This window comes from Bombina bombina, chromosome 7 (genome assembly GCF_027579735.1).
Source record: "Bombina bombina isolate aBomBom1 chromosome 7, aBomBom1.pri, whole genome shotgun sequence".
Classification (NCBI taxonomy): Eukaryota; Metazoa; Chordata; class Amphibia; order Anura; family Bombinatoridae; genus Bombina; species Bombina bombina.
In genome coordinates this window covers 93,568,482-93,595,593 of record NC_069505.1, presented here as the reverse complement: position 1 = coordinate 93,595,593, position 27,112 = coordinate 93,568,482, and the positions used below count along the sequence as shown (strand labels likewise).

Genomic DNA, 27,112 nt, shown 5'->3' with positions numbered 1-27,112 from the left:
ATGGCAGTATTCCTCTTAAATGGGCTATTGAGTCACTTAGCGTTAACCGTGAGGAAGGTTATGCCCTTCTGTCTATCTAGGGGGTCCATGTGATGTGTTGGATACAGTATTGGCAGTGGGATGACCTCCCTTGACTAGCATGTGTGAAACAACCCCCATATTAGTTCACGTGTTCCTCCTTAGTCTGGTGCTTAAAAATTTGAAACGTCAGCTTGTGCAGTTTTTTCAAAAGAAACATTAACATAAAAAACCTTAAAGGGACACTGTAACCAAAATTTTTCTTTCATGATTCACATTGAGCATGAAATTTTAAGCAACTTTCTAATTTACTTCTATTATCAAATTTTCTTCATTCTCTTGGTATCTTTATTTGAAATGCAAGAATGTAAGTTTAGATGCCGGCCCATTTTTGGTGAACAACCTGGGTTGTCCTTGCTGATTGGTGGATAAATTCATCCACCAATAAAAAAGTGCTGTCCAGAGTACTGAAACCAAAAAAAGCTTAGATGCCTTCTTTTTCAAATAATGATAGCAAGAGAACGAAGAAAAATTGATAATAGGAGTAAATTGGAAAGTTGCTTAAAATTGCATGCTCTTTCTGAATTACAAAAGAAAAAATTTGGGTACAGTGTCCCTTTAACACAACTATAAAATAACCAAAAAGAACAAAAAGATGGCGCATTGCCATGAGTCTTGAGGGATGCAAAACAGCAGCATAGCCCTCTTTTTACATTAATAATTTCGACCTCTAATAAAACTTACAGTGCATACAATTCCCAAGCGTTTAGTCATACAATTCCCAAGCGTTTAGTCATACAATCCTCACCAACCTTAACCAGTCATTTCCAACTATCTTAAACATAGTAAAGAAAGAAAATGGCACAATCTCACCCATATGCATTCAGCTTCATGTCTCTTGAGCGGTAGAAACCAAGTCCCCATCTTTAGAAGATGTTTGGAGTCTGTCCCTTCTGCGCTTGCTGGACTTTACCACCTGCCAGTGGTGTTTTCCCTGTGAAGGCCTAGAGTCCAAAGTCTCTCCAACTGTATTAGTCTCCTGGGAGACACAATCTGTAGGAGTGTTAAAAGCAATATTTAGTCCCTTGGAGAGAGCTTCCAGATCTTGAGGTTCCTTGTAGGTGAATACGCTACCGTCTTGTGTGACCACCAGGCTAAATGGGAATCCCCATCTGTATCTTATCTTTCTGTCCCTGAGCTCGCTGGTTATAAAGGAAATTTCCCTTCTTCTTTGTAATGTGTTTGGGCTCAAGTCCACAAAGATTTGGAGATGATGGTCTAGGTAGGTTATGTCTCTTAGTTGGCGGGCCAGATTCCATATTTCTTCCTTGTCCCTGTGTCTGAGGAATCTTAAGATCACATCCCTTGGTGGGGCTTTATCTGGAGGGGGAGGTCTAAGGGCCCGATGAACCCTGTCGAGTTCCACCTTTGCAGCTTGTTGATCCTTTTTCAGGTGGCAAAATAGATCTTGAACATAATATTCTAGGTCAGCATTACCGATTTTCTCCGGTATACCCCGGATCCTTAGGTTGTTTCTGCGATTTCTGTTATCTAGATCGTCCATCTTGTCTTGTAGAGCCGAAATCTTTGCCTCATGTATATTAGATTGCGTTATAATTGTGTCAGTCATGGAGTTCAATGTTTCTTGTGTGTCTTCCAAATCCTCCACTCTATATCCAATCTAAGAGATTTCCTTTCTTAGTGTAGTGAGTTCAGACTTAATAAGGGTTCTCAAGGAATCAAAATTCCATTTAGATGGGAGATTGGCAATGTCTGCTTTTAATTGTGTCATAATATCTACCGGGGTAGCCTGCTGTTGCGCTGTGTCTGATAGCGGTTGTGTAATGCCCCCGCCATCACGTTGCTCCAGGTTAGTGGATTCATTAGTGCCAAAAAAACTGCTTACTGATAGGGGTAGGACAGCTTGTTTAAGGTTTTTATCCGCTTTAGCGCCCTTTTTTAGAGACCATTTTACACTCTCAAATCTTCTCCTCAGCAGGTGTTCCAAACCACACTGCCCTGTGTATCAAGATAGTGTTATATGACCCTTCAGGGCCCTCTGTATGAATTTATAAGGTGTGGGCTGTTTGACTTCCGTGCTGAGACAATTTTTATACTGTCGCTATAAAAAGATGGTGTGGCTTCATATCCGTTGGGTATAGCATATTTCACATGCGATGAATGCACTGGGCAGGAAGAAATGCTAGTTGTATGCGTAGTGAGTCTCACCCTGCCATCGTTGTCGACCGCATGGCTACTCCTCACTATGGTCTGTGAATTGCTGCAGCATGGTTATGTGTGTAATGCGAGCTAGGGAGACTATGCCTGAGCTGATGTCAGGGTGGTGTAGCTGTGCAGTGTAGTGCCTGAGTCCTTAAAGCATCGCTAGTAAGAAACTTTATGGGCTGCGTCTGTGTTGGCCTAAAAGTGCCTTGTGACAGTTTTGCGGTGGCCCGTAAATCTGAAAGTGCGTAGGGGCTCTTTTTGTTTATCTTTATATTTGGGGCCAGGAATCAAGCCATCTCACCTTCCGCTGTCTCCCCTAGCCTCCGTGGTCTCCCGGTGACAAATTACGGCACACTGTGAGGTCTAAATCCAGCTCTTACGAGAGGGCTAAGTACTGTTCAGCCCGGAGCTCTAACACAAAGCGGCCATGTTCCGGCACGGCCAGACTCCGCCCCCGGGATTATCTATCTTTTTAAACAACAAAAATTCTGGTGTTGACTATCCCTTTAACACATCAGTAGTTTAAACAATGCACACTCACGTGAAGTAACCTCATTGATAATGAGGTATTTTGCAAGCCTGGTTAACAGATGATTCTCATACGATAATCCCTTTTTCCCCACTGCACTGCTGCTGGTCTGTGAAATTCCACTCTCTTGGGTTTCTAGATCCACAGTTAGTAAGTGGGCTGCTCCAGTGGGAAAGAAACTCCTTTAAGCTTGTGAGTAGTGAAAACTTTATTAGGGAAAACATAGCTGTTGCTAGCAGAAACGACTGCACCAAGAGAGATTGGTTTGTTCTCTGCAGGATCCAAAGAGTAGACTGTTCAATGCTGGATCCGAACCCTGGCCCCACAACAAGCTATAAAATCATTGCTATTGGGGCAGTCGTTTCTTCATGTGAGTGCGCATTGTTTAAACTACTGATGTGTTAAGTCTGTTTGTGACATACTTTACCAGGAGTACTTTTCTTATGCACTTGTTCTTCTCATATATATATATATATATATATATAAATATGTATTTATGAATAAATAGAACAATAGAACATATTCTTCTATATGAAGAACATTGGAGTGTGACATTTTCATGTCAGGTTAGCGCATTTGAGAATATCCGATCGGGTTAGCTCAAGAGTGGGGTGTTAAGTTTTTGTCCCACTTTTCTTTCTCTATTGACTTCTATGGGGGAATAGGTTACAATGCAATGTAGTAAAAAAAGAAAGAAAGAAAAAAGAAAAAGAACAAATATTAAAAGTTGCACAAAAAAATCAGCCTATATAAACTTCACCAAATGTCTTCTATTTTTTACTTATCAGTTATCCCAGTTTTGTTACTTTGATATAAATAAGGCTATTTATTGCTACTGGGGGATCGTTATTACTAGGTTGTCAGCTTTAAAGGAATAGTCTAGTTAAGTTTTCATCATTCAGATGGAATAAATTAGAACGTTGCTTACAATTGCATGCTCTATCTGAATGATGAAAGTTTAATATTGACTAGACTATTCGTTTAAAGACATCTCTTATTTGAAAGGTGGGACTCCTACTGTTTCAAATGAGGGTTCTTTCAATATATACGGTATTTATTTGGTAAGGAAAGGATAAAGGAATCTTTAGAATTGCCATAACCCCCAAAACATGGCCAATGCATATAGGGAGAGGTGCCGGAAACTAACAATGGACTTTGCTGGGGGAATATAACTTTATACTCACAATTCTGTTAAAGGGACAGTCAAGTCCAAAAAAAACTTTCATGATTCAGATAGGGCATGTAATTTTAAACAACTTTCCAATTTACTTTTATCACCAATTTTGCTTTGTTCGCTTGGTATTCTTAGTTGAAAGCTAAACATAGGAGGTTCCTATGCTAATTTCTCAGACCTTGAAGGCTGCCTCTAATCTAAATGCATTTTTTCACCACTAGAGGGCATTAGTTCACGTGTTTCATATAGATGACATTGAGCTCATGCTCGTGAATTTACCATGGAGACAGCTCTGATTGGCTAAAATGCAAGTCTGTCAAAAGAACTAAAATAAGGGGGCAGTCTGCTGAGGCTTAGATACAAGGTAATTACAGAGGTAAAACGTGTATAATTATAACTGTGTTGGTTATGCAAAACTGGGGAATTGGTAATTAAGGGATTATCTATTTTTTAAAATAACAAACATTCTGGTGTTGACTGTCCCTTTAATGGTAGCAATACAAAATAAAATGAGATTATAACCACATTTTTAGTTAAACATTACATAGGAATTTAATTTAAATTAAAGGGATAGTAAACCCCAAAATTTTCATTTAGGATTCAGATAGAACAAATAATTTTAAACAACTTTCCAATTTACTTATTTTATCACATTTGCTTCATTCTCTTGTTATCCATTGCTGAAGGAACAGCATTGCACTACTGGCAGGAAGCTGAACACATCTAGTTACCCAATCACAAGAGACAAATGTATTCATGCACCAATTAGCAGCAGCTCCCACTAGTGTAGGATATGTGCGTATTATTTTTCAACAAGGGATACTAAGAGAACAAAGCACATTTGAAAATAGAAGTGAATTTAAAAGTGTCTTAAAATTACATGCTCTATATGAAACAGACAAGTTTAATTTTGACTTTCCTATCCCTTTAATTTTGTGTATACTTCTCAAATTTTCAATACACTTAAAGGGATATGAAAGTCGCATGCATTTTTTTATTACATTTTCTTCTATCATCAAATGTTTTTTGTTCTCTTTGTATCCTTAGTTAACGATTATATTTAGATATGTTCAGGAGTGTGCTCATGTCTTGAGCGTTTTATGGCAGCAGAGTTTGCAACAATGGTTTTAAAAATGTTAAAAATTGTATACATTGTTGAGCACTATAGAACAGTTGTGTTTGCAGCAATTTAACAATGTTATACATTTTTTCAAACACTACTGTTATATAGTGATTAAAGCATCCAACAAAAAACGCACCCAGCTAACAGTAAACTGCTTCAAACAGGCAGGTTGATAAAAACAAAGTTTATTTCTTCAAAGGCAGTGCCAAAGCGATACACTCACAGCAATAGCACATGGTAATGGCACATCCTAAATGAAACATGCAGCTGAATGGTCAAACGCGTTTCGTATGTATCCAACTAACTTTCTCAATGACCATATGAATAGTCAAACGTGTTTTGTATATATCCAACTAACTTTCTTAATAACCATATGATATTGTAAGAACTCTATAATACCTCCTTAAGTATTGCTCTTCCTATCCCCTGTATAGACTATTTAGGTCACTTCCTGCTAACTAACTTTGCTTGAATATTTTGTTCCTAACTCAACTTTGTCTAATCATATTCCAGACTCCTTCAAGCTTCGTATAATCTGACAGCAGTTCCTGAATAAACTTTTGTATTGCCTGCCTGCAATTGCTGAGTTCCGCCATTCTAGGTATCTAACCTGTTAACAAATAGCATTCTGCTGTGACGTCACTCTGGACTGCGTCCTTCTGGGCTTTCACAGCCTTACAGCCTCGTCTCACAGCTTCGTCCTCCAGTGCTGCTGGCAACTAAGATTCTACCTTCACTTCCGGATCACGCTCAGCTCTTCACACGCTGTTGTTAGCAGCCTCCTCAGCGAACCATCATTCATACGGAACTCCGCTTCAAGGCTTCCTATATCCAGCACCTAACCGCAAGTATATCTGCAAACTGCAGATCTCTATCAATCTGCTTGTTACGCTTGTAATTGTTGCTTACTAATTTACCTGAGCATTCTTTATGTTGCAACCGCTTCTAACTATGCTTGCTATACAAACTGCCTAGAACTTTTAAGCTTTGACTCTTACCTCTGCTATTGAACTCAAGTATATCACTTGGCTGCTTGGTTGTCTGAGTCATTAAGTTTGCTCCAATAATTTCTTTCAAAGAACTTTCCTGATCTTATATAGCTAGTATTCAATTTGTTGGGAATTCACATTCATTCATTCATTCATACCACTGTCTTAATAGTTAAGCTGTTAACAAGATTTGTTCTGAAACGGACTATGTTTTGTCATTCTGTTTGGAGAACTAATTATCCATACAAAGCTAATACTCAGTACCTCAACAAATTCCTCCTGAAGCTGTCTTACACTCTTACTTAACGCTGTAATACACCTGAGGGATATGCTCTGTGTATACAATACTTTCAAACGAATTAAATGCTATTTACCTCTAGCCCATTTAATCCACTAATATAATCTGGGTTTAAGGTCACTTAGCTACAATCTCATATTTTTCCAAAGGTTATATTCTAGACCTTACATTATATTCAAGCCTCTATACTAATTGAGTTGCATTTGAAAATGGACCCAAATGAGATTAGTAATCAGTTTGCTAATATACATCAAAAGATAGATTATCTTGCTAGAGGACTTACTGAGGTACAAGCAGAAACCAATGCATTAAAAGCATTGATTAAAGATATAGTATCCCCAAGATCAGTTGATATACCTGAACCACATATACATCCTCCAACTCTTTTCTCAGGTAAAAGGTCGGATTTTAGAAATACCTGTCTACTCCTCTACTCAATGAAACCATGTACATATCATTCAGAAAAAATAAAAAGTATGTTCTACAATTTCCTTCCTTACTGGGGAACCCAGAGCATGGGCCAACTGATTTTTCGAAACAAATGATCCTATACTGGGTTCTCTAGAAAGCTTCTTATCAGCAATGGCCAGCTTGTATGAGGAATCTGACAAACAGATAAAAGCTGAGACCAGATTGCGTGCCTTGAAACAAGGAAAACGCCCCATAGAGGAGTATGTTACAGAATTCCAGATGTGGTCCACTGATTCCATGTGGAATCCGATAAGCTTAAAAAAACAATTTAGGCTAGGATTATCTGAGTCCTTAAAGGACAAACTTTCAAGGTTGGACATGCCAGAAACCCTTGAAGGTTTAATAAAACTAAGTACAACTTTGGATCGACGTTTAATAGAGAGACGTGCGGAAAGATTGCATAGCGATGTTATACAAAAGAGATCTACTTATTAGAGTGAAAGAACAGCATCAACAACTACCCGCATGGAAATTGGTGTAATAAAAGGACCTCTATCACAAAAAGAGAAAAATTGATGATGCATATCAAATTTATGCTTGTATTGTGCCGATAAGGAACATGTGGTCTCTATGTGCCCCATATTAAACCGGCAGAAGAAGGGTAAGAAATATATCTTTAGTACTCTAACATCTAACCAAAAATCATGTCAACTCACCCTTTCTTTGTCGTTACAGTGGGATCAACAAGAGCTCAGGACTGAAGCAATAATTGATTCCGGTGCTTATCGCTTATTCATCGACTCAGAGTTTGTCAAACACAATAAAATACCAATTATACTGAAGCAAAATCCAGTTTTCATGAAATTTATTGATGGTTCTTTAATCCAAAATGGCCTGATCACTTACAATACCATACCACTTTTTCTCACTACTCAACAGGGTCACACTGAGTTTATCACTTATGACGTTATTCCCACTTCACTTCATACCATAATCCTTGGATACCCCTGGTTACTTAAACATAACCCTACTATTGATTGGTCACAAAATGCTGTCTCTCTTCTTTCTAACTATTGCTTAACTACATGCTATCCACATCCCACCATAGCAAACATTGAAAACATTTTACCTCCTGAATACCATGATTTACAAGATGTTTTCGATATTAAAGAGGCTGAAACACTTCCCCCACATATAATCTATGACTGCCCCATTGATATTATACCTGGTTCAGATATACCATTTGATAGAATCTTTCCTCTTTCACAGAAAGAACTCCAACACTTACGAGAATATCTTGACGATAATCTTTAAAAATGCTTCATAGAGCCCTCTACCTCTCCAGCTGCAGCAGGTTTTTTCTTTGTTAGAAATAAAGATAACACACTAAGGCCAATTATAGACTATAGAGCTTTAAATTCAGTAACTATAAAAAAGCGATACCCACTTCCACGCATCCCTGTACTTCTTGAACAACTTAATGGAGCCACAATCTACACAAAGTTAGATTTAAAGGGTGCGTATAACCTAATCAGATTGAAGGAAGGAGATGAGTGGAAGACTGCCTTCAGATCAAGGTATGGGTTATTTCAATATAAAGTGATGCCATTTGGGCTTTGTAACGCCCCAGCCACATTCCAACACTTTATAAACAACATTTTCAGAGATCTGACTCCAGAACATTGCAGCCAGCAGAAACCAACTACTCCGTCAGAGACAAAGAGTTACTCGCCATAAAATCTGCCCTAGAGACGTGACGACACACTCTAGAGGGAACCCCAAAACCTTTTGTTATATTCACGGATCACAAAAACCTTGAATATTTAAAAAAGAATAAACTCTCTTGTCACGACAGGTAAGATGGGCCCTATTCTTGGATAGGTTTGATTTCTACATCACTTACCGCCCTGGAACTTTGAATGTTAAGGCAGATGCTTTATCAAGAATGAACGATTAAGTCCAAGAACTTGAGAAAGAAACTTACATCATACCTCCAAACAGAATCATAGGTTCCCTAACATCCTTCGAAAAATAAATTCTCAAAGCCTTAGAAAAAGAGAACCCCTCCACTATGACCTTCCTCACAAAGGCTAATTCTGGCTTATATTTTAACAAAAACATGATATATGTGCCAAATACCCTCAGAGACTTAATTATGTCACATTTCCATGATTCTCCAATGTCAGGACATCCTGCTGTACATAAGACTATGGAGCTAGTAAGAAGATACTTTTGGTGGCCTCACATGAATCAGAATATCCACAAATACGTGACCTCTTGCGATGTTTGTGCTAGGAATAAAATTGACCACAGGAAACCCTTTGGATATCTAAGTTCTATACCTATTCCAGACAGTCCATGGTCTACTATTTCAATGGATTTTTTTGTTGAGTTACCACCTTCACAACAATACAACACAATTTTAGTTGTTGTTGATCATCTAACAAAATTAGCCCACTTTATTCCTTTAAAACATCTCCCTAATGCAAAAGAAACTGCCACTACATTTCTCTCGCATATGGTAAGGCTTCTTAGACTACCAACTACTATAATAACAGACCGAGGGACTCAATTCACCTCATTTTTCTGGAAGGCACTATGTAACATTCTCAAGACCAACTCCCGACTCTCCACTGCCTTCCATCCACAGACGAATGGACTCACGGAAAGAGTCAATCAGATACTTGAACAATATCTTAGATGCTTTGTATGCCATTTACAAGATGATTGGTTCACGTATCTACCCATGGCAGAATTTTCCTATAACAACTCCATCTCTAGCTCCAGTAAAATGACCCCATTCTTTGCTACATACGGTTACCATCCAAAAACTCTAACTCTCTCCAATACCGACAATAAATCCCCTGCTGCAACTGATTACGCTACCACTTTAAAGGAAGGTTTTGATCTCTTGAAGATTCATTTATCTGAAGCTAAATTGAATCAAAATTTACTATGATTTAAGACATAGACCTAGTCCTGACTATAAGATTGGCAATCTTTTACTGTCCAAAGAAAAAATCCTGTGTATACAATACTTTCAAACAAATTAAATGATATTTACCTCTAGCCCATTTAATCCACTAATATAATCTGGTTTTAAGGTCACTTAGCTACAATCTCATATTTTTCCAAAGGTTATATTCTAGACCTTACAGATATGGTCATTGAGAAAGTTAGTTGAATACATACGAAACGCGTTTGACCATTCAGCTGCATGTTTTATTTAGGATGTGCCATTACCATGTGCTATTGCTATGAGTGTATCGCTTTGACACTGCCTTTGAAGAAATAAACTTTGTTTTTATCAACCTGCCTGTTCGAAGCTGTTTACTGTTAGCTGGGTGCGTTTTTTGTTGAATGCTTTTGTATTTGCTGAGGTGGTAGTGGATTGCTTCTTTACTGCACCAGTCCTGTGTTGGCAGCGTCATACACGTCATCATGATGTCAGATGTGTGTACCTTACGTGAAGATCACTGTGGTAAGCCGATACAGCCACACTGAAAGTGAATGTCAGACCGCTTCCGTTGAGTTATGGTGATTAAGACTTGTTCACACTCCAGAGCAGTGATTAAGACTTGTTCACACTCCAGAGCATATCTTGATATGTTATTCAACAAAGGATACCAAGAAAAAAAAGTATGTTTTAAAATAGGAGAACATTGGATTTTTTAAATTTGCATCATAAAAGTATAATTTTGGCTTTAATAACCATTTAAAGTGACATAACTTAAAACTGAAATTTACATAAACGCTATTTAATTTTGAAAAGGATAATTTTTGCAACACTCATGTACTAACAAATGTGTGCTAGCAAATGTTATCCCTGTTTCAGTAATAGCATATGTCATTTAAACACTGCACCAAAAAACATATCATGATTTTCATCATTGTTGATAAATACATCTCTGAGCATCTGACATGTTTGAATGAGGGAGCACAAGGCATATGTATATATGCCATGAGATCAGTAAAAAACTATTACTAAAATAGTGATACCGTTATTTGAAAGCATTTGTAATGGAAAAATACACCCCTCTTTCATATGAGGGGTATTTTTTCTGTGTTGTACGCTATCCTTAGTGTCTAGTTGCTCCTTTGAGGCCACTCCCACCAAACAGTACATACATAAAGTAGGTGATTTGCCAGTTTTATTTTTTAAGGCAATCATCTAATAAAGTTATTAGAAGTGGGGTCAATGTCCCTATGCTGTTTTAAGGGTTTTATTGGGACTCTAACACCCTCAGACTTCATTGTCATATAATGAAGATAATATGAAGACATCCTAAAAATCAACCTTTACAATTGCATTAATTAAACCATGTTTCAATACTTTGAACAGTTCTATAAACAGGAGCGTCTTTCAGTGCTTTACATACTTTACAGTATTGAATTTGAAAATCAAACTTCCCTACTGGTTTGAATCTGGGCCTCCAGTTAAAATAATGCTGGTATCTTTGATTATCTTTATCCAGCTTCAGAAGATAAAAAGCCAGGTCCTTAGGACTGTGAAAATCATCTACATGTATAAATGAATCTGGGGGTAGAAAACGTTCATAGTTAGCACGAGGAGGTCCCATTACCACTGGCACATTTCCTGAGCTGAGTGAATTATACCATAGTTTTTCAGTGATATAGTCTTTATGGATACTGTTTTCAAAAGCCAGGTAGAACTTGTATGTAGAAAGAATCATTGTGTGATTATTCCTAGGGAGCAACATCTTGCCACGACCATATATGTCAATTTGGATGTATTTTTTAAGCTCCATATAGTATTTGGTCCTCTGGTAGTTTGGATTCCAGTTACTAACTGCCCAAGCTACAAGTTTAGTCTTTAAAGGAATTGTAAAATTTTCATGTGAATCATGCTTCTCCAGCCATCCATAAGGAGTGAAGATATCAGAGTCTGCCCGGTAAGTCATGGTGAGGTTGACAAGGTTATCCATAAATTCCAAATTTTGACTGCGAGATGGAGACTCTAAATTGAACCAAATCCAATATTGTTTTGAGGGTCTTTGCATTTTGGGAAATTGTTCTTTAGAGCTACATACATTTTTGTGATGCAGAACAACAGCGTCAGCTTCTGCGTATAAATTGCGGTCCACTGTGTAGAAACAACCAGGTGTGTCAAAGGGATAAGGACATTGGTTGAGTGGGAACTGGTACTGAAAGGGCCATGTCCAAAGGAGAATAATAAGAGGTTTTTCTTCTATCAAAGATGACCCATGTTTTGAAGAAGTTATTGATGTTTCTTTGTCTATCTTATCTTTTTCGTGGTTGTATTTGTTAGTATTCAAAACCAGAGAGAACAAAATAAATGAAAATATCAGTTGCAGGATTGTAAAGAATAAGATATTTTTGAAAAAAATCATATTCATGGCTTTCACAGTTTATGGAACTCTTTGAAATAAAGAAACGACACACTGGTTACAGCACCGTAATCTTACTAAGGGTTTAAGAAATGTTTTCACTGCATCTTTACCATATAATCTGAAAGCTTAGATGTCTTCCTGTTGTGGCTGTTGGACAAGAGAAGTAAAATATTAATAACACACTAAACTATAAAACAGTATATATAAGTATGATAATATGTTGTAAATACCTTCACGTAGGCTTGTATAGATTTATAATTATAATTTACTGCCTCTGCAATTGATTCCTGTAGTTACTGTTTTTTCCATTGTCCACTATTTAAAGGGACATAAAACGCATGATTCAGATAGAACATACATTTTTAAACAACTTTCCAATTTATTTATATTAACAATTTTTTTTCATTTTCTTGTTATCCTTTGTTAAAAAGCAAGAATGTACGCTCAGAAGTGAGCACGTGCCTGCAGCACTCTATGGCAGCAGTTTTGCAACAATGTTATACATTAGCAAGAGCACCAGAGGGCAGCACTCTTTCCTGTTATGTAGCGCTTCAGACATGTGCACGATGCCTATCTGGATATCTATTTAACAAAGAATAACATGAGAAGGAAGCATATTTGATAGAAGTAGATTGGAAACTTTTTAAAAATAGTTTTCTCTATCTGAATCATGAAGTGAAATAAATGTAAAAATTTAGTAACTCAACTCATAGGGGTAGATTTGACAAAGGTCGAGTGGACATGATTCGCTGTAGTGAATTATGTCTGTTCGACCTCGCTAAATGCCAACAGCATATGCTGTTGGCATTTATCATTGCACAAGCATTTCTGGTGAAATGACAGTGCAATGCTGCCCCCTGCTCTCTTACGACCGCTGTTTCTTAACTTCTGTTTTAGGCGGACCTGAAAAGATGGGGCTTCAAAGCAGCATGCGCGGCTTAATAAATCGACCCTTTGGGTCTAATGCTGGAGTATATTTGGCAATGTAATCAGGACCATAGTTTTTATCTGATATGGTCATATGACTTGACAAGTTGAAGGACGTGGGGTCTGACAGGAGCAGCAGGGCCATTTAATTTTATTTATGTCCTTAACTGACTGCTTCCCCTGGTCACTTGCGGGTAGTTAGGTTGCCAGCTGTGATCTACAGAATTACTTAAGATATCAAGCTTTTATGAAGGTTAAAAAGCTTCTTTAATAACAAATGAAAAGTCCATAACCATGGAGGGATTTGTCATAAGGCAAGGAAAGCAGCTGCCAAAGGTTAATTATTCTTTAAGAATTATTGTCTAGGGAAATTACTATTTTCTCATGGGCATTGGGGGTGTATTTATGGAAAAGCCAACTAAACCTGACTTTCAAAGGGCAACAGATAGTCATCTGAGATAACTCTGCCTGAATCTGCTATTATGAATCACAGGCATGTTGTATGTAGGCACAGTTATAATCTACAATCAATTAGATAGCATCGAAGAGGAGAAGCAAGTAAAGTAAGCAAATACACTCTTACAAAGGAGTTCAAAGGCTCACACACTTTCTCATCACCCAGTGGATGTGCAGTCCTTCTTTTAGGATTTTTTAGAGGGGGTGCGAGCGGCTGCTATTGGACGTTATTTGTTGCTCATGATAGCCCACCTCACAGCGTGATAGGTCCCTGTTAGTGTGAAAATGCGAATGGATTGGCTACCTGATACATCAATCAAGTGATGTATACTAGTGTGTCATAAGGCTTATGACGAAAAAGGGGGCGTGATGTGCAGGGTGGAGTTAACCGGCTGTTAGCGCCAATCAGAGAGTTGTCACAGGGGTATGTATCTGTGGAATTATCTGATTTGGCAATCATGTTTACATTGAGACATAGCAAATACAGCTGTTATAATATCTGAGAGAGCATCCGATCTGTGGAAAACTTTTAACGAGAACATTCCATGTAAATGTTGAGCCAATATCGGACTAAGAGGTCCAGCAATCAGAGAGTTGTGGATCCTTTCTAATAGTCAAATCTAGATTAACAATCGATGAATGATGATAAATTGCCTTGTTTAACGTAGGGTATACGTCAGGCATAACAAGTATTGAGTGTATGTGAATCTCACAGGACTTGTATACTCATGTGCGTCTCTACTCAATATAACCTTTATAAAACACAAATTGAGGGACAATATTAAGAACAATATTGGTAACAATGTTATTAAATAATCGAGTGCTAGGTGCACCTATTACCGGTCCTAGTAATAAAGAGAATAGTGTATATCTATACCTGAGATTAAGTATGGCCATTATCGAGCAGTGCTGCTTTGATGAAGGTAAGTCCCCAACTTTTTATCTCATAAGAATTATATCTGTAATCCCCCAATACTAAAAGTGGGATAAATCACTCTCCTAAAGATGTAGGGGGGAGGATTATTTTATTATCCATTGTGTATCACAAGATACTTTACTGAATTCAGGAGATAATAATGGCACACAGTTATAGGAATATATCATAAGGATTATGTCTGTTAGTGCCCCATTGTTATAACTAAGATATATAACTCTCCCAGAGATGTTGGAGGGAGAATTTGTTTTGTTATGTATTGTAAGGCAGCAAAATAAATTCATGGGGTAATACTGTGACACAAACGTAGTGATATGACAAATTATGTGCTGCATATTAAATGGAGGGAGAATGTTTGTTTCACATTAGTCTCTCTCATATATTTGCCTTAGATATTTCACATTGGTGTGACTCTTGAATTTGTCTTGGATACTATCATCTCAACATATTGTTTAAGGTGACAGCATATATATTTATTATTTTTGTGGTCATACTTATAAATCCAGATTACTCCTATCACCTATTTTATGAAATAACGTGACAGTATAAATATCTCTTTTATGATCTTACTTGTAAATCCAGGTCACTCCTATCACATATATTGTGGAGTGAAGTTTAGTGTGTCCCTGGATGTGTATACATGTAAGATCATGTTTATGAGATCACAGTTGCTTGAGTCTAGGCACGTGAATTGGCTTTAATACTTGGCATCATTACCCTATTATTTATGATTTTTTAATGACTGTATTAATATATTACATCTGGGCAGTGTTACAGATATTGGGTAATAACGTCTAGGGGCAAATAAGATATGTTACTACAAGAGTGTGATAAAATAAGAGGGTTGGATCTATAGGAGAACTAAGGGTATTTACCTACTCTTGAAGGCAGGACCCCCCCTGTCGGGGTTAATGTAACTACCATAATATGGCTGTCCTTAATATAGATATACAGTGATGTTAGCTCCAAATCCCAGTTTTGGTGAAAATTGATTAATATGGGTAGAGATCTAGAATATAAGGTCGCTATATAGACCGCTGGATTACTAGATCTTAGGTTTAAGGTTTAAGTTTTAAAGTGGAATAGATATTTTTATTCAATATACTGAATGCATTCTTAGTGGAGTCAGGGGCCTATCTATCAAGCTCCGTACGGAGCTTGATAGCCCGTGTTTCTGGCGAGCCTGCAGGCTCGCCAGAAACACCAGTTATGAAGCAGCAGTCTAAAGACCGCTGCTCCATAACCCTGCCCGCCTGCTCTGATGAGGCGGACAGGAATCGCCGGAATTCAACCCGATCAAGTACAATCGGGTTGATTGACACCCCCGTGCTGTGGCCAATTGGCCGCGAGTCTGCAGGGGGCAGGGAATACGGACTGAATCCGCACTGTCAGATCAGGTCCGACAGACATATGATAATAAGGCCTCTTAGTATTCAGTTATATGTAAGATGGCTTAATTATTCTGTATTTAGTATATTATGCATAAAGTCAGATAATGGGTGAGTCGGAAATGGGACAAAATAAAATTTTTTCGTGAAAATCAGTGAAATGATAAGATGCTCCTAATTCTGGAGTCTATTGTTGATAATAATGTGCTTGTGAACGATCAAATAATGTCTTTGTATCACTTGAAGAAGTCAAGTTAAAGAATGGACATCATTTGGATATCACAAATAAAAAGGGTATAATAAAATCATCATGGGGTGATATACATGAAGTGCAAAAAACAACTTGTGATATCATGGGGGAAAGTGAAACAAAAGGTATGACTATACATAAAATCTGGTGAAACACACAGTGATTTACTGTGTAAAAGAAATCATGACAGTGGGGCTTATAAATACACATAATAGTTATTGAATTCATTCATGCCATTAGGTTTAACTGAATCTAATAAGTAGATCCATTTGCACTCCATCTTTAGCAATGCTTGTTCAGTATTTCCACCTCTAATTCCTAAGGATGCTTTTTGGATTACTGTGTATTGTAATCCCGTGGTTGTGATGTTATGATGTCATTGAAAATGTTTGGCAACAGATGTAATTTATTGCCTCTATTTTCATCTCTATTGGCATTCTTGATGTTATTGGCGTGTTCAAGGATACATACCCTCACTTCTCTTGTAGTCATCCCAACATAGGCCATTTTGCATGAACAAAAAAGTGAATATATGACACCTATGTTTCTACAGGAGAAATGGGAAGACAATTTGTATAGTCTGCCAGTTTTTTCTGTTATGGTCTTAGTTTTGGATACCAGTTTTCCTCTTAGATTAGTGGGTCTTTTATACCCTACTGAGACTCCTTCTACAATTGCAGACTTCAGAATTAAATCATTCTGCAATATTTTCCAATGATTGTTTATGATGTGGACTACTTGCGTCATCTGGGGGTTATACGTAGTTATCAGTCTTGGGTAATACAATTGTGTGATGTCATAGAGGAGGTGTGGCGAATATTGAGAAATTCATTGATTGGTCAAGATAGGTTTAAATGGTCAGCGGTAATTTTTAACAATACAGTCTGAGGAAACGGCGTTGCACGCCGAGAAACGCGTCACTGTCTGAGATTTTTTAAAAGTATTTTAATTAAAGCATTTTTATATATTACAACTGTCCTGTTGACTTACTGGAGTCAATTTATCTTGCACCATACATTGGTACCTGTTTGTTGAATCTCTTTTGGGCGGTACAGCGAGTGGATCACTACGGAGAGAATACGTCACTACAGCCTGCTGTGTAACCATTGTTCTAGAGTCAGCCGAGCGGCTCAGAAGCCTCAGTCCATCCAATTTGCACTACAGTGTGCTTTGTTAAATGTGAGTACATTGACATAGATCTTTATTGCTGATTCAAGGTTGTGTTGTTGTTGCTGCACTTAGAGACACCTTTGTATTTTTTTCCCACTTCCAGGTAAATTCCAGTATTTTATTTTTAACTGTTGGCTGACACTTATTACCCATAATTATTTATTTGGCAACTCTATATTTAATACAAACCTGGTTAAAGTGTTTTTAAATTGAGCTTAAGCTATTGCATAAATGCAATAGGGGAATGGTTAAGGTGTATGCACTGTTATTCGTAAAAATGTAAAGAGTCTTAGTTGTTAAAGGTAACTTGTAAATAAGTCCTTGTAAGGCCACTGCAAAAGTTAGGCTGTTTATAGAGATAGAGACGTGACGGTGTTCCCCAAAACAACCCCCACAATATTATTCACAAGGGACCACTCCCAGACATCCGTATATATAGAATGAAATAGAATAAATTGACTGACTCACCACTATCCAGTCTCTTGGTGAGATGCTTCCTCAGATTCGGAGGCTGTATCCAGTGTTAATGTGAACAGTTAAGCCATGTAATCCAGGTATCCTTATTTTCTGCCTACTAGTTTTACTTTTGAGGCCATAAAAAATGTCCACCTGAATCCCTTGGAAGAAAAGACAGTCCAATGCAGTGTGCCGCTAGCTCACCAACCGCAGTTAGTATCCAAATCCTGTGCTCACTGTTTGGCCAAATGATAAGCAAAGCTTCAGAAAAAATGTATAACAGGAGCACCAGGTATATGGATAAAACATAAACTTTATTAGAACATAAAGATACCCTTTATGTTCTAATAAAGTTTATGTTTTATCCATATACCTGGTGCTCCTGTTATACATTTTTTCTGAAGTATTGCATAAATGATTATTCCTGGTTGTGACTTATATTTCCCAATAAAGATAAAAATGTGTGAATGTAATGAAATAATATTTTTCTAAAAATTCCTAAACAGTTTTGCTGAGTTAACACATACTCTTCATCATGGAGCTAATCCTTCTATACTTAATTGTGTACTTTTTTACAATTAGTCTAGCTAGTTGTTATGTTATATTTGTTTAGTCTTCACGACAGGTAATAATCTAAGCAGTATTTAAAAATTTATAACATAATTTTTTTTTCCCCTAACTTAAAGGGACATGAAACCCAATTTTTTTCTTTTGTGATTTAGAAAGAGCATGTCATTTTAAACAACTTACTAATTTACTTCTATTATCTCATTTGCTTCATTCTCTTGATATCACTTGCTGAAAAGCATATCTAGATATGCTCGGTAGCTGCTGATTGGTTGCTGCACATAGAGGCCTTGTGTGATTGGCTCACACATGTGCATTGCTATTTCTTCAACAAAGGATATCTAAAGAATTGAGCAAATTAGATAATAGAAGTAAATTGGAAAGTTGTTTAAAATTACATGCCCTATCTGAATCATAAAAGTTTATTTTTGACTAGACTGCCCCTTTAAGGAAAGCAATATTTAGAAATTACCTACCACTATATAACTCAGCTCCCCGCAACCCTTTCTTTCTGTTTCAAAGTATTAATTTTGGGAGAATATACCTAGGATCTTTCCCTAGGTTTAGTCCTTACTGGGGGGTATTTGAACAAATTTAATCCAATATGGATATTCAAAATGATATGGCTAATCGCCATCAGAAAAGATTACAAGAATTAAATGCAATCTTTAATGTCTCAACTAGAGAAAATATACAAATTAAGGAGGAGGAATTGAACAATGTTCTATGCAAATTACACCAAACATTACACAAGCAATCTAAGAGGTGGTGAAACTGGCACTTCTTTGAGAAATATGCTGAAAAAAAACATTATCCCAAGCGGTCTGAGGATGAAGGTTTTTCCTGCCTTCACCCTCAACAATGATGATTTAGTCAAACAATGGGAGACTGCATTGTCTGAGTGCTCTTTGAAATTAATACAAATATTAATAAAACATGACAAGTTGGAGCTTACTAAACATGACACTGAAATCAAAGAGTATAAAGCTCAATTATCTAAATTTAATGATACAATTGACTACAAAAGCAAGTATGATAAATACCAGAAATAATTGGATAAACTTGAGCTAGAATTAATAGCTACCAAAAAACAAAAATTAAAGAGATATTGAAGGCTTTAAAAAACAAAAAGTTTATCGCTGGCGCAATGATACAACATTCAGACGCCGAACTAACAGATATTTGGTCCAACAACCTGAGAGTAGCGCAGAAAGTGAATCAGATATCTCTGACAATGAATCAGATATTAGCATTGTTAATGAACACACAGATAGTGCCGGCAACACCTCAGGGGCTAGACCTAAAACCTATAGCTCAGTACAATCCTCTACAGCCTCCTCTTTTTTATCCACAACCCCACACAACGTAACTCCCCCTGTCACCCAGACCAACCAGACGACTACACAGAACAGGCCCAGTGAGACAATACACAAGGAGGAGGGAATTAAGTTCCTTCTCCAAGATAAGGATGAACAACTGAGAATCATCAACCTATCTGACCAAATACTAAATTCTGCACACAGATCAGTACTTTCTAGAGGTTTATCTTTCTGTCCAGTTAATTCACTGAACAAATTTGAATTAATTAAAGACATTCACTTATTCTCTAGAAAACTGTTACTGAAAAAGTTATATGCTTATAATCCTAATACTTTTAATGCAGAAGACTTGGTCACAGCTGATATTCTACAGGAATTATCAGAAGATGCTACAGACATTCTAGCCAATACAGTAGCACAGTGATTTGCAACCTTTTTTTTGCCGTGGCACACTTTTTTACATTAAAAAATCCTATGGCACACCACCATCCCAAACTTTTACAAAATCACACATTGTAGCCTAATACAGGATATATATATATATATATATATATATATATATATATATATATATATATATATATATATATATATATATATATATATATACACTGTACTGTGCTGTCATGCCATGCCTCCTACAAACTATACATGACATATTGACATTCATTCACAAACAATCATAATGATTGTTTGTGAATGAATGTCAATGTCATGGTTGTAAATGATGCCTGATGAGCCTGTCACATACATACCAATATTTCAAAATTTGAAAGAGGGACATCCCCGCACTGTGGTCAGTCTGCCGCGGCACACCTGAGGATCTCTCACAGCACACTAGTGTGCCACGGCACACTGGTTGAAAAACACTGCAGTAGCATCTAGTCCCCAGGCCTGGAAATCAAACTTGAAACCTAAATCTACCTATGCTCCCTCTCTATCAATGTCACCAGAGATACAGATTTTCTGTAAAATAGTCTGCCAAAAGATTGAACAACTACCTGTCTATAATGCAAAGCATAATGTAACTGCAAATGAATCACATGCATTGAAAGACATTGAATCCTGGCATGATATCATCATAAAACCATCTGACAAGGGTGGAAATGTAGTCTTATGGCCACGACAAATGTATATGGATGAAGCTACCAAACAATTACCCAATATTACTTGCTATAAACAGTTAATTTTTAATCCTCAGAGTTCGTATTTAATCCAATACAACAATCTGATCAATGATGCCTGGGAAGGAAATATAATTTCCAACTCTGAGAAAAAGTACTTAACTAGGGAAAATCCCAAAATTGCCACAATGTATTTTTTACCAAAAGTACATAAAGACCCTACAGTACCCCCAGGAACTGAAACCGCTGACGCCATGTGGGCCAAGCTGCAGGCTGAGAGAAGTCAAAAGGCTCAGGTGGGGTAAACTTTGACATTGTAATCGATCAGGAACAGAAGCGCAGGCCAGAACTTCTGACACCATGTCATGAGATGCAGGATATATGCAGGACACAGCAATGATGGTACAACTCTATTTTATTACAGAGCATAGAAACATACATCTAGTCAGGTTGATTTCACTAACTAACTGCGACACAGACTCCCGGACCTAAGCCCCGCCCCCAACCAGTGACATCACATCCTGCTCTCATCACATCTTCCCCTTTTTCAAAGGCGAAGCATACATTTAAATATAACAAATAACAAGGTATACGAACAGAGTATACAACAACATTTTTTTTTCCGAACAATATATAAACAAATAGGTTCAGAAAATATAAACAAATAAATTACATCCTGACTTGGACATCGGGGTAGACTACCCTAGTCCACAGTGACCATGGTATTATTCTGCCCATACTTCCGGTCACTGTTCTAGCTAAAGTCAGTCCCTATATCGGGCCGGAAGTTTCACCACTCTTCCGCTTGATGTAACTCTGCATGATCTGTCCTCTGATACAGAAGATGGTGAATTAAAGTCCGCTGGAGGCAAAGATATACCCCCGCTGTGATCTTGCTGAGGGGAAGGCACCTCTCTTAGAACAGGGGATCCCACCGGCGGTGGTACTGAGGCATCCAGTTCCAGACTCTCAGGTACAGGCTGAAGATGTCTTCGGTTACGGCGTGTAACCGTCCCTCCCTCAGTAAGGACTGTATAAGACCTTGGTTCTGGAGAGTGGCCAACTACCGTAGCAGGTTTCTTCCATTTCTTCTCATCATCCAGTTTAATTCTGACAGTTTGCCCCACATTCAGTTCCTGTAAGGGCCTGACAGAATGTCTCCTGTTGTAGAAGAAACGATAACCCTTCATCCCTCCTAAGGACTTCGTCCCGAGGAACAGGGCCAGGCGGCTTGAAGACACCCACTGAGGGTAAAGTGGTGTGAATCCGGCGTCCTAGCATCAGCTGTGCTGGCCTAAACCCAGTAGCTTGAATGGGCGTCGCCCTGTATGACAAGAGGGCCAGGTACGGCTCAGATTGCTTTAAAATGAATTTTGTTGTTTGAACTGCCCTTTCAGCCATTCCGTTGGCCTGTGGATAATGTGGACTTGACGTGGAATGTACAAAGTCATATTCCCTGCTGAAAGCACTGAACTCTGTAGAAGCAAACTGCATACCATTATCACTCACCAGCTCCATTGGAATGCCCCACCGGTCGAACAAGCTCTTCAGGCGAATGATAACGGCTTGACTTGTGATATCATTCAGGGGTGCAATTTCTAAATACCTGGAATAGTAGTCGATCACAACAACTTTTTCCCGTGCAGTTCACACAAATCAGCAGCTATTTTCTGCCACGGCCCCGCAGGCAGCGGAGTAGAAATTAAGGACTCCCTTCTCTGAGTAGGCCGGCGTTCCCGGCAAAAGGCACATTTAGACACGTGATTTGCAATGTCGGAGCTGATCCCAGGCCACCACACAGCTGTAGCTGCCCTTTCTCTGCACTTTTTAATGCCTAAATGGCCATCGTGAATCCTGTTTAACATCTCCTTCCTCATGCTGACAGGAATTACAATGCGGTCTTGGAACAGCACCAACCCCTCCAGCTCCATGAGCTACGACCTCTCTGGCTGGTAAGCACTTAAAGACATCCAGGCCAGCCTTCTTTTATGTACTTTATAACCTCTTGCAGATCTGTGTCCAAATATGTCTCTTTCTTTATTTCCTCCAGTTTCCTTGAAGAAATGGACTTAGAGGCCAGAACTGAATCAACATACACTTTCACATCAGATTCTTTGGAGGATTCTTCAGCAGCAGCCAGCGGGAGCCTGGATAGTGTATCCGCCACAACCAGTTGTTTAACCGGCACATGCACTGCCTGAACATTGAACCTGAGCAGTCTCATTAAAAGTCTCTGACATCTCAAAGGTGTTTTGTCAATGTCATAAGAGTTGATTAGAGGGACTAGCGGTTTGTGGTCAGTTTCCAGACTAAATTTCTCCAAACCCCCTAGATAACGCTGAAAGCGCTCACAGGCCCAAACTGCCGCCAGGCACTCTTTCTCAATTTGAGCGTATTTTGACTCTGCAGCCGTCAGTGTGCGGGAACAGTAGGCGATGGGCTGTAGTTTATTTTCATTTAACTGCAGGAGAGCAGCCCCCAACCCATAACTGCTTGCAATGGCACTAACCACAGTCTTTTTTGAAGGGTCGTAGAACCCCAGCACTGGGGCAGACCCCAGCAGAGACTTGGCCTGCATAAAAGCTTTTTCTTGTGAAGGTCCCCAGACCCAGGCAACGTCTTTCTTAAGCAACTCTGTGATAGGGTGTAAAACTGTTGATAAATCTTGAAGAAACTTGCCCACGTAATTTACAAGGCCCAATATCTGTCTCAGCTCATGTACATCAGAAGGACTTTTCATCTGTTCAATAGCACAAATTTTCTCGGGGTCTGGCTTGATGCCATCCCCGTTGATGATATGCCCAAAGTAACATAATTCAGTTTTCCTAAAATGACATTTTTCTTTATTCAGCTTCAGCCCAGACTCTTTGATAGCCTGTAGCACACAACTTAAATGCTGATCATGCTCCTCCACTGTAGACCCATACAATAGAATGTAGTCCATGACGACCGCTGTGCCCACGTGGTCACTCAGGAGAGAACTCATTTCCCTTTGAAAGATTTCAGGAGCAGAGGATATCCCAAAGGGGAGTCTGCAGAAGCAGAACCGACCTATCGGTGTGATAAAGGTAGTCAGTTTGCGGCACTTTGGATCCAGGGGGATCTGCCAAAAGCTGCTAGAAGCGTCTAATGTGGAAAAGAACTTTGCCCCAGCCAACTTTGGAGCTATATCTTCTAATGTCGGCAGCACAAATCTCTCTCTCTTCACTGCCTCATTCAACCTTTTCAGGTCCAAACAGATGCGCACCTTTCTGTTTTTCTTTGCAACTGGAACAATGGGGGCACACCAATCAGTCGCTTCGACAACCTCAACCTAAATTCAGCAAAAGACATTACAGTGATATCTGCTCCTGTGTCAATCTTAAAATCAACTTTGGCTCCCATTACAGTAAAAGTAACTTTCCAATCTTCCTCTGAGCTTGTCCGTTCCACAACGGACCCCACAAAAGACACTTCCTTACCCTCCTGGTCACTGTCCACCTGCATCTCCTTAATGTTTTCAGTTTTACACACCACTTCAAAATGGCCCATTCTGTTACATTTTCTGCATCTTTTATTTTTGGCCGGGCATATAACACTTTGATCATGGGCACGGTAGCACCGTGTGCATCGGGCATGTTGCGCCCATCCACTTCCAGGCCTTTCCATTATTTTAGATCTACCGCTCACACTGTGCCTTTCACTAGCAGTTTTCCTGGACTGTTGCACTTCATCCACAATACTCTCAGACCTCAGATCAGCACTCTGCTTTTTCACCAGTTCACTCTGGCAGGCCATCCTAATAGCCCCATCTAATGTTAAATCAGGCTCTAACTGCAGCTTCAGTGAGACTTCAGCATCTGCAATTCCAATAACTATTCTGTCTCTGATTTGCTCTTCTTTAGCAACACCAAACTCACAGAATTCAGCTAGTTCATACAGGCTGCGCACAAATGACTCCACAGATTCTCCCACACGCTGATTACGTTTGTGAAAACAAGCTCTCTCATGAATCACATTTCTTTTGGGCACAAAGTGGGCACTGAGTTTATTCATAACTATATCAAAGTTAAATTCTCCCCTTCTTGGAAAGTAAAAGCATTGAACACTGGCTCCACATCTTTCCCCATAGAGTATAAAAGAGAATTAACTTGTACATCACCACTCTCCTTGTTCAGTTTGGAAGCAATCCTGAAGCGCTGAAACCGCTGACGCCATGTGGGCCAAGCTGCAGGCTGAGAGAAGTCAAAAGGCTCAGGTGGGGTAAACTTTGACATTGTAATCGATCATGAACAGAAGCGCAGGCCAGAACTTCTGACACCATGTCATGAGATGCAGGACATATGTAGGACACAGCAATGATGGTACAACTCTATTTTATTACAGAGCATAGAAACATACATCTATTCAGGTTGATTTCACTAACTAACTGTGACAAAGACTTCCGGACCTAAGCCCCGCCCCCAACCAGTGACATCACATCCTGCTCTCATCACAGAAGCCATCAAATATTTTCTATCTACCAACAACTGTGACAACAGGGCACACAACAAATTTATAATAAAACTACTACATTTTATCCTGACACACAATTTCTTTACATTCAATGACAGATATTTTTTGCAAACACAAGGTACCGTGATGGCCACTGCCTGCGCACCGACTTATGCAAATTTATTTCTTGGATACTGGGAACTTTTCTGCGTATTTTCTGATTAATTAAAACTATATACTGACCATATTCCCTTGTGGCTAAGGTATATAGATGGCGTTCTATTCATCTGGGAAGGAACATCGAATAAATTAGAAAAAATTCATGAATAAACTGAATAAGAATAATAGGAACATAAAATTAACTCATTTAGCAAGCCAACAGAAAATCTGTTTCTTGGATTTGACCATTTAAGAATGATGATGGATTTATTAACACCACCATCTATCAGAAGGAAACAGCTACCAATACTCTCCTACACAATTCCATTGCCCATCCACCTAGCACTCTAAAGGCTATACCTTATGGCGAATTCTTATGCCTACGTCGTAACTGCTCCAGCACTGAAATATATATGATAGAAAGTACTGCTCTAATGCAGAGACTAATCATACAAGGGTATAGCAGAAAATTTGTTAAGAGAGCTAAGTACAAGGCACTAAGAATAAGAAGAGATGAATTACTGGTCCCTAAAAACAAAATCTTGAATGAATTTTACCCAAGACTACGTATAACCCCCAAATGACGCAAGTAGTTCACATCATAAATGATCATTGGCAAATATTGCAGAATGATTTAATTCTGAAGTCTGCAATTGGAGAAGGAGTCTCAGTAGGGTATAAAAGACCCACTAATCGAAGAGACAAACTGGTATCCAGTCACTTTGTTAGATCTGTAAAGAAAAAAGACAGTGATCCAGGAATGTATCCCTGTAGTACATGTTCTGCGTGCAAATATGTATGGAAAACTAAGACTATAACAGAAAAAACTGGCAGACTATACAAATTGTCTTCCCATTTCTCCTGTAGAACCATAGGTGTCATATATGCACTTTTTTGTTCATGCAAAATGGCCTATATTGGGATGACTACAAGAGAAGTGAGGGTATGTATCCTTGAACACGCCAATAACATCAAGAATGCCAATAGAGACGAAAATAGAGGCAAAAAATTACATCTGTTGCCAAACATTTTCAATTACATCATAACATCACAACCACGGGATTACAATACACAGTAATCCAAAAAGCATCCTTAGGAATTAGAGGTGGAAATACTGAACAAGCATTGCTAAAGATGGAGTGCAAATGGATCTACTTATTAGATTCAGTTAAACCTAATGGCATGAATGACTTCAATAACTATTATGTATATTTATAAGCCCCACTATCATCATTTCTTTTACACAGTAAATCACTGTGTGTTTCACCAGATTTTATGTATAGTCATACCTTTTGTTTCACTTTCCCCCATGATATCACAAGTTGTTTTTTGCACTTCATGTATATCACCCCATGATGATTTTATTATACCCTTTTTATTTGTGATATCCTAATGATGTCCATTCTTTAACTTGACTTCTTCAAGTGATACAAACACATTATTTGATCGTTCACAAGCACATTATTATCAACAATAGACTCCAGAATTAGGAGCATCTTATCATTTCACTGATTTTCACAAACAATTTTTATTTTGTCCAATGTCCGACTCACCCATAGAGGCCTATTTATCAAATGTCTGTCGGACCTGATCCGACAGTGCGGATCAGGCCCGTCAGACATCGCTGAATGCGGAGAGCAATACACTCTCCATATTCAGCATTGCACCAGCAGCTCTTGTGAGCTGCTGGTGCAACGCCGCCCCCTGCAGACTCACGGCCAATCGACTGCTAGCAGGGGAGTGTCAATC

The 27,112-nt window shown here is 38.5% G+C and overlaps 1 protein-coding gene across 1 annotated transcript; it reads right to left on the bottom strand.

Annotated features, from left to right (window-relative positions):
- Positions 1–11,078: 11,078 nt before the first annotated feature.
- LOC128636251 (3-galactosyl-N-acetylglucosaminide 4-alpha-L-fucosyltransferase FUT3-like) lies at positions 11,079–26,674 on the bottom strand. Its single transcript, XM_053689288.1, has 2 exons — positions 26,653–26,674; positions 11,079–11,977 (listed from the first exon to the last, which is right to left on the bottom strand). The coding sequence occupies exons 1-2, from the start codon at positions 26,672–26,674 to the stop codon at positions 11,079–11,081; spliced, it is 921 nt and encodes a 306-aa protein (XP_053545263.1).
- Between the last annotated feature and the right edge of the window lie 438 nt (positions 26,675–27,112).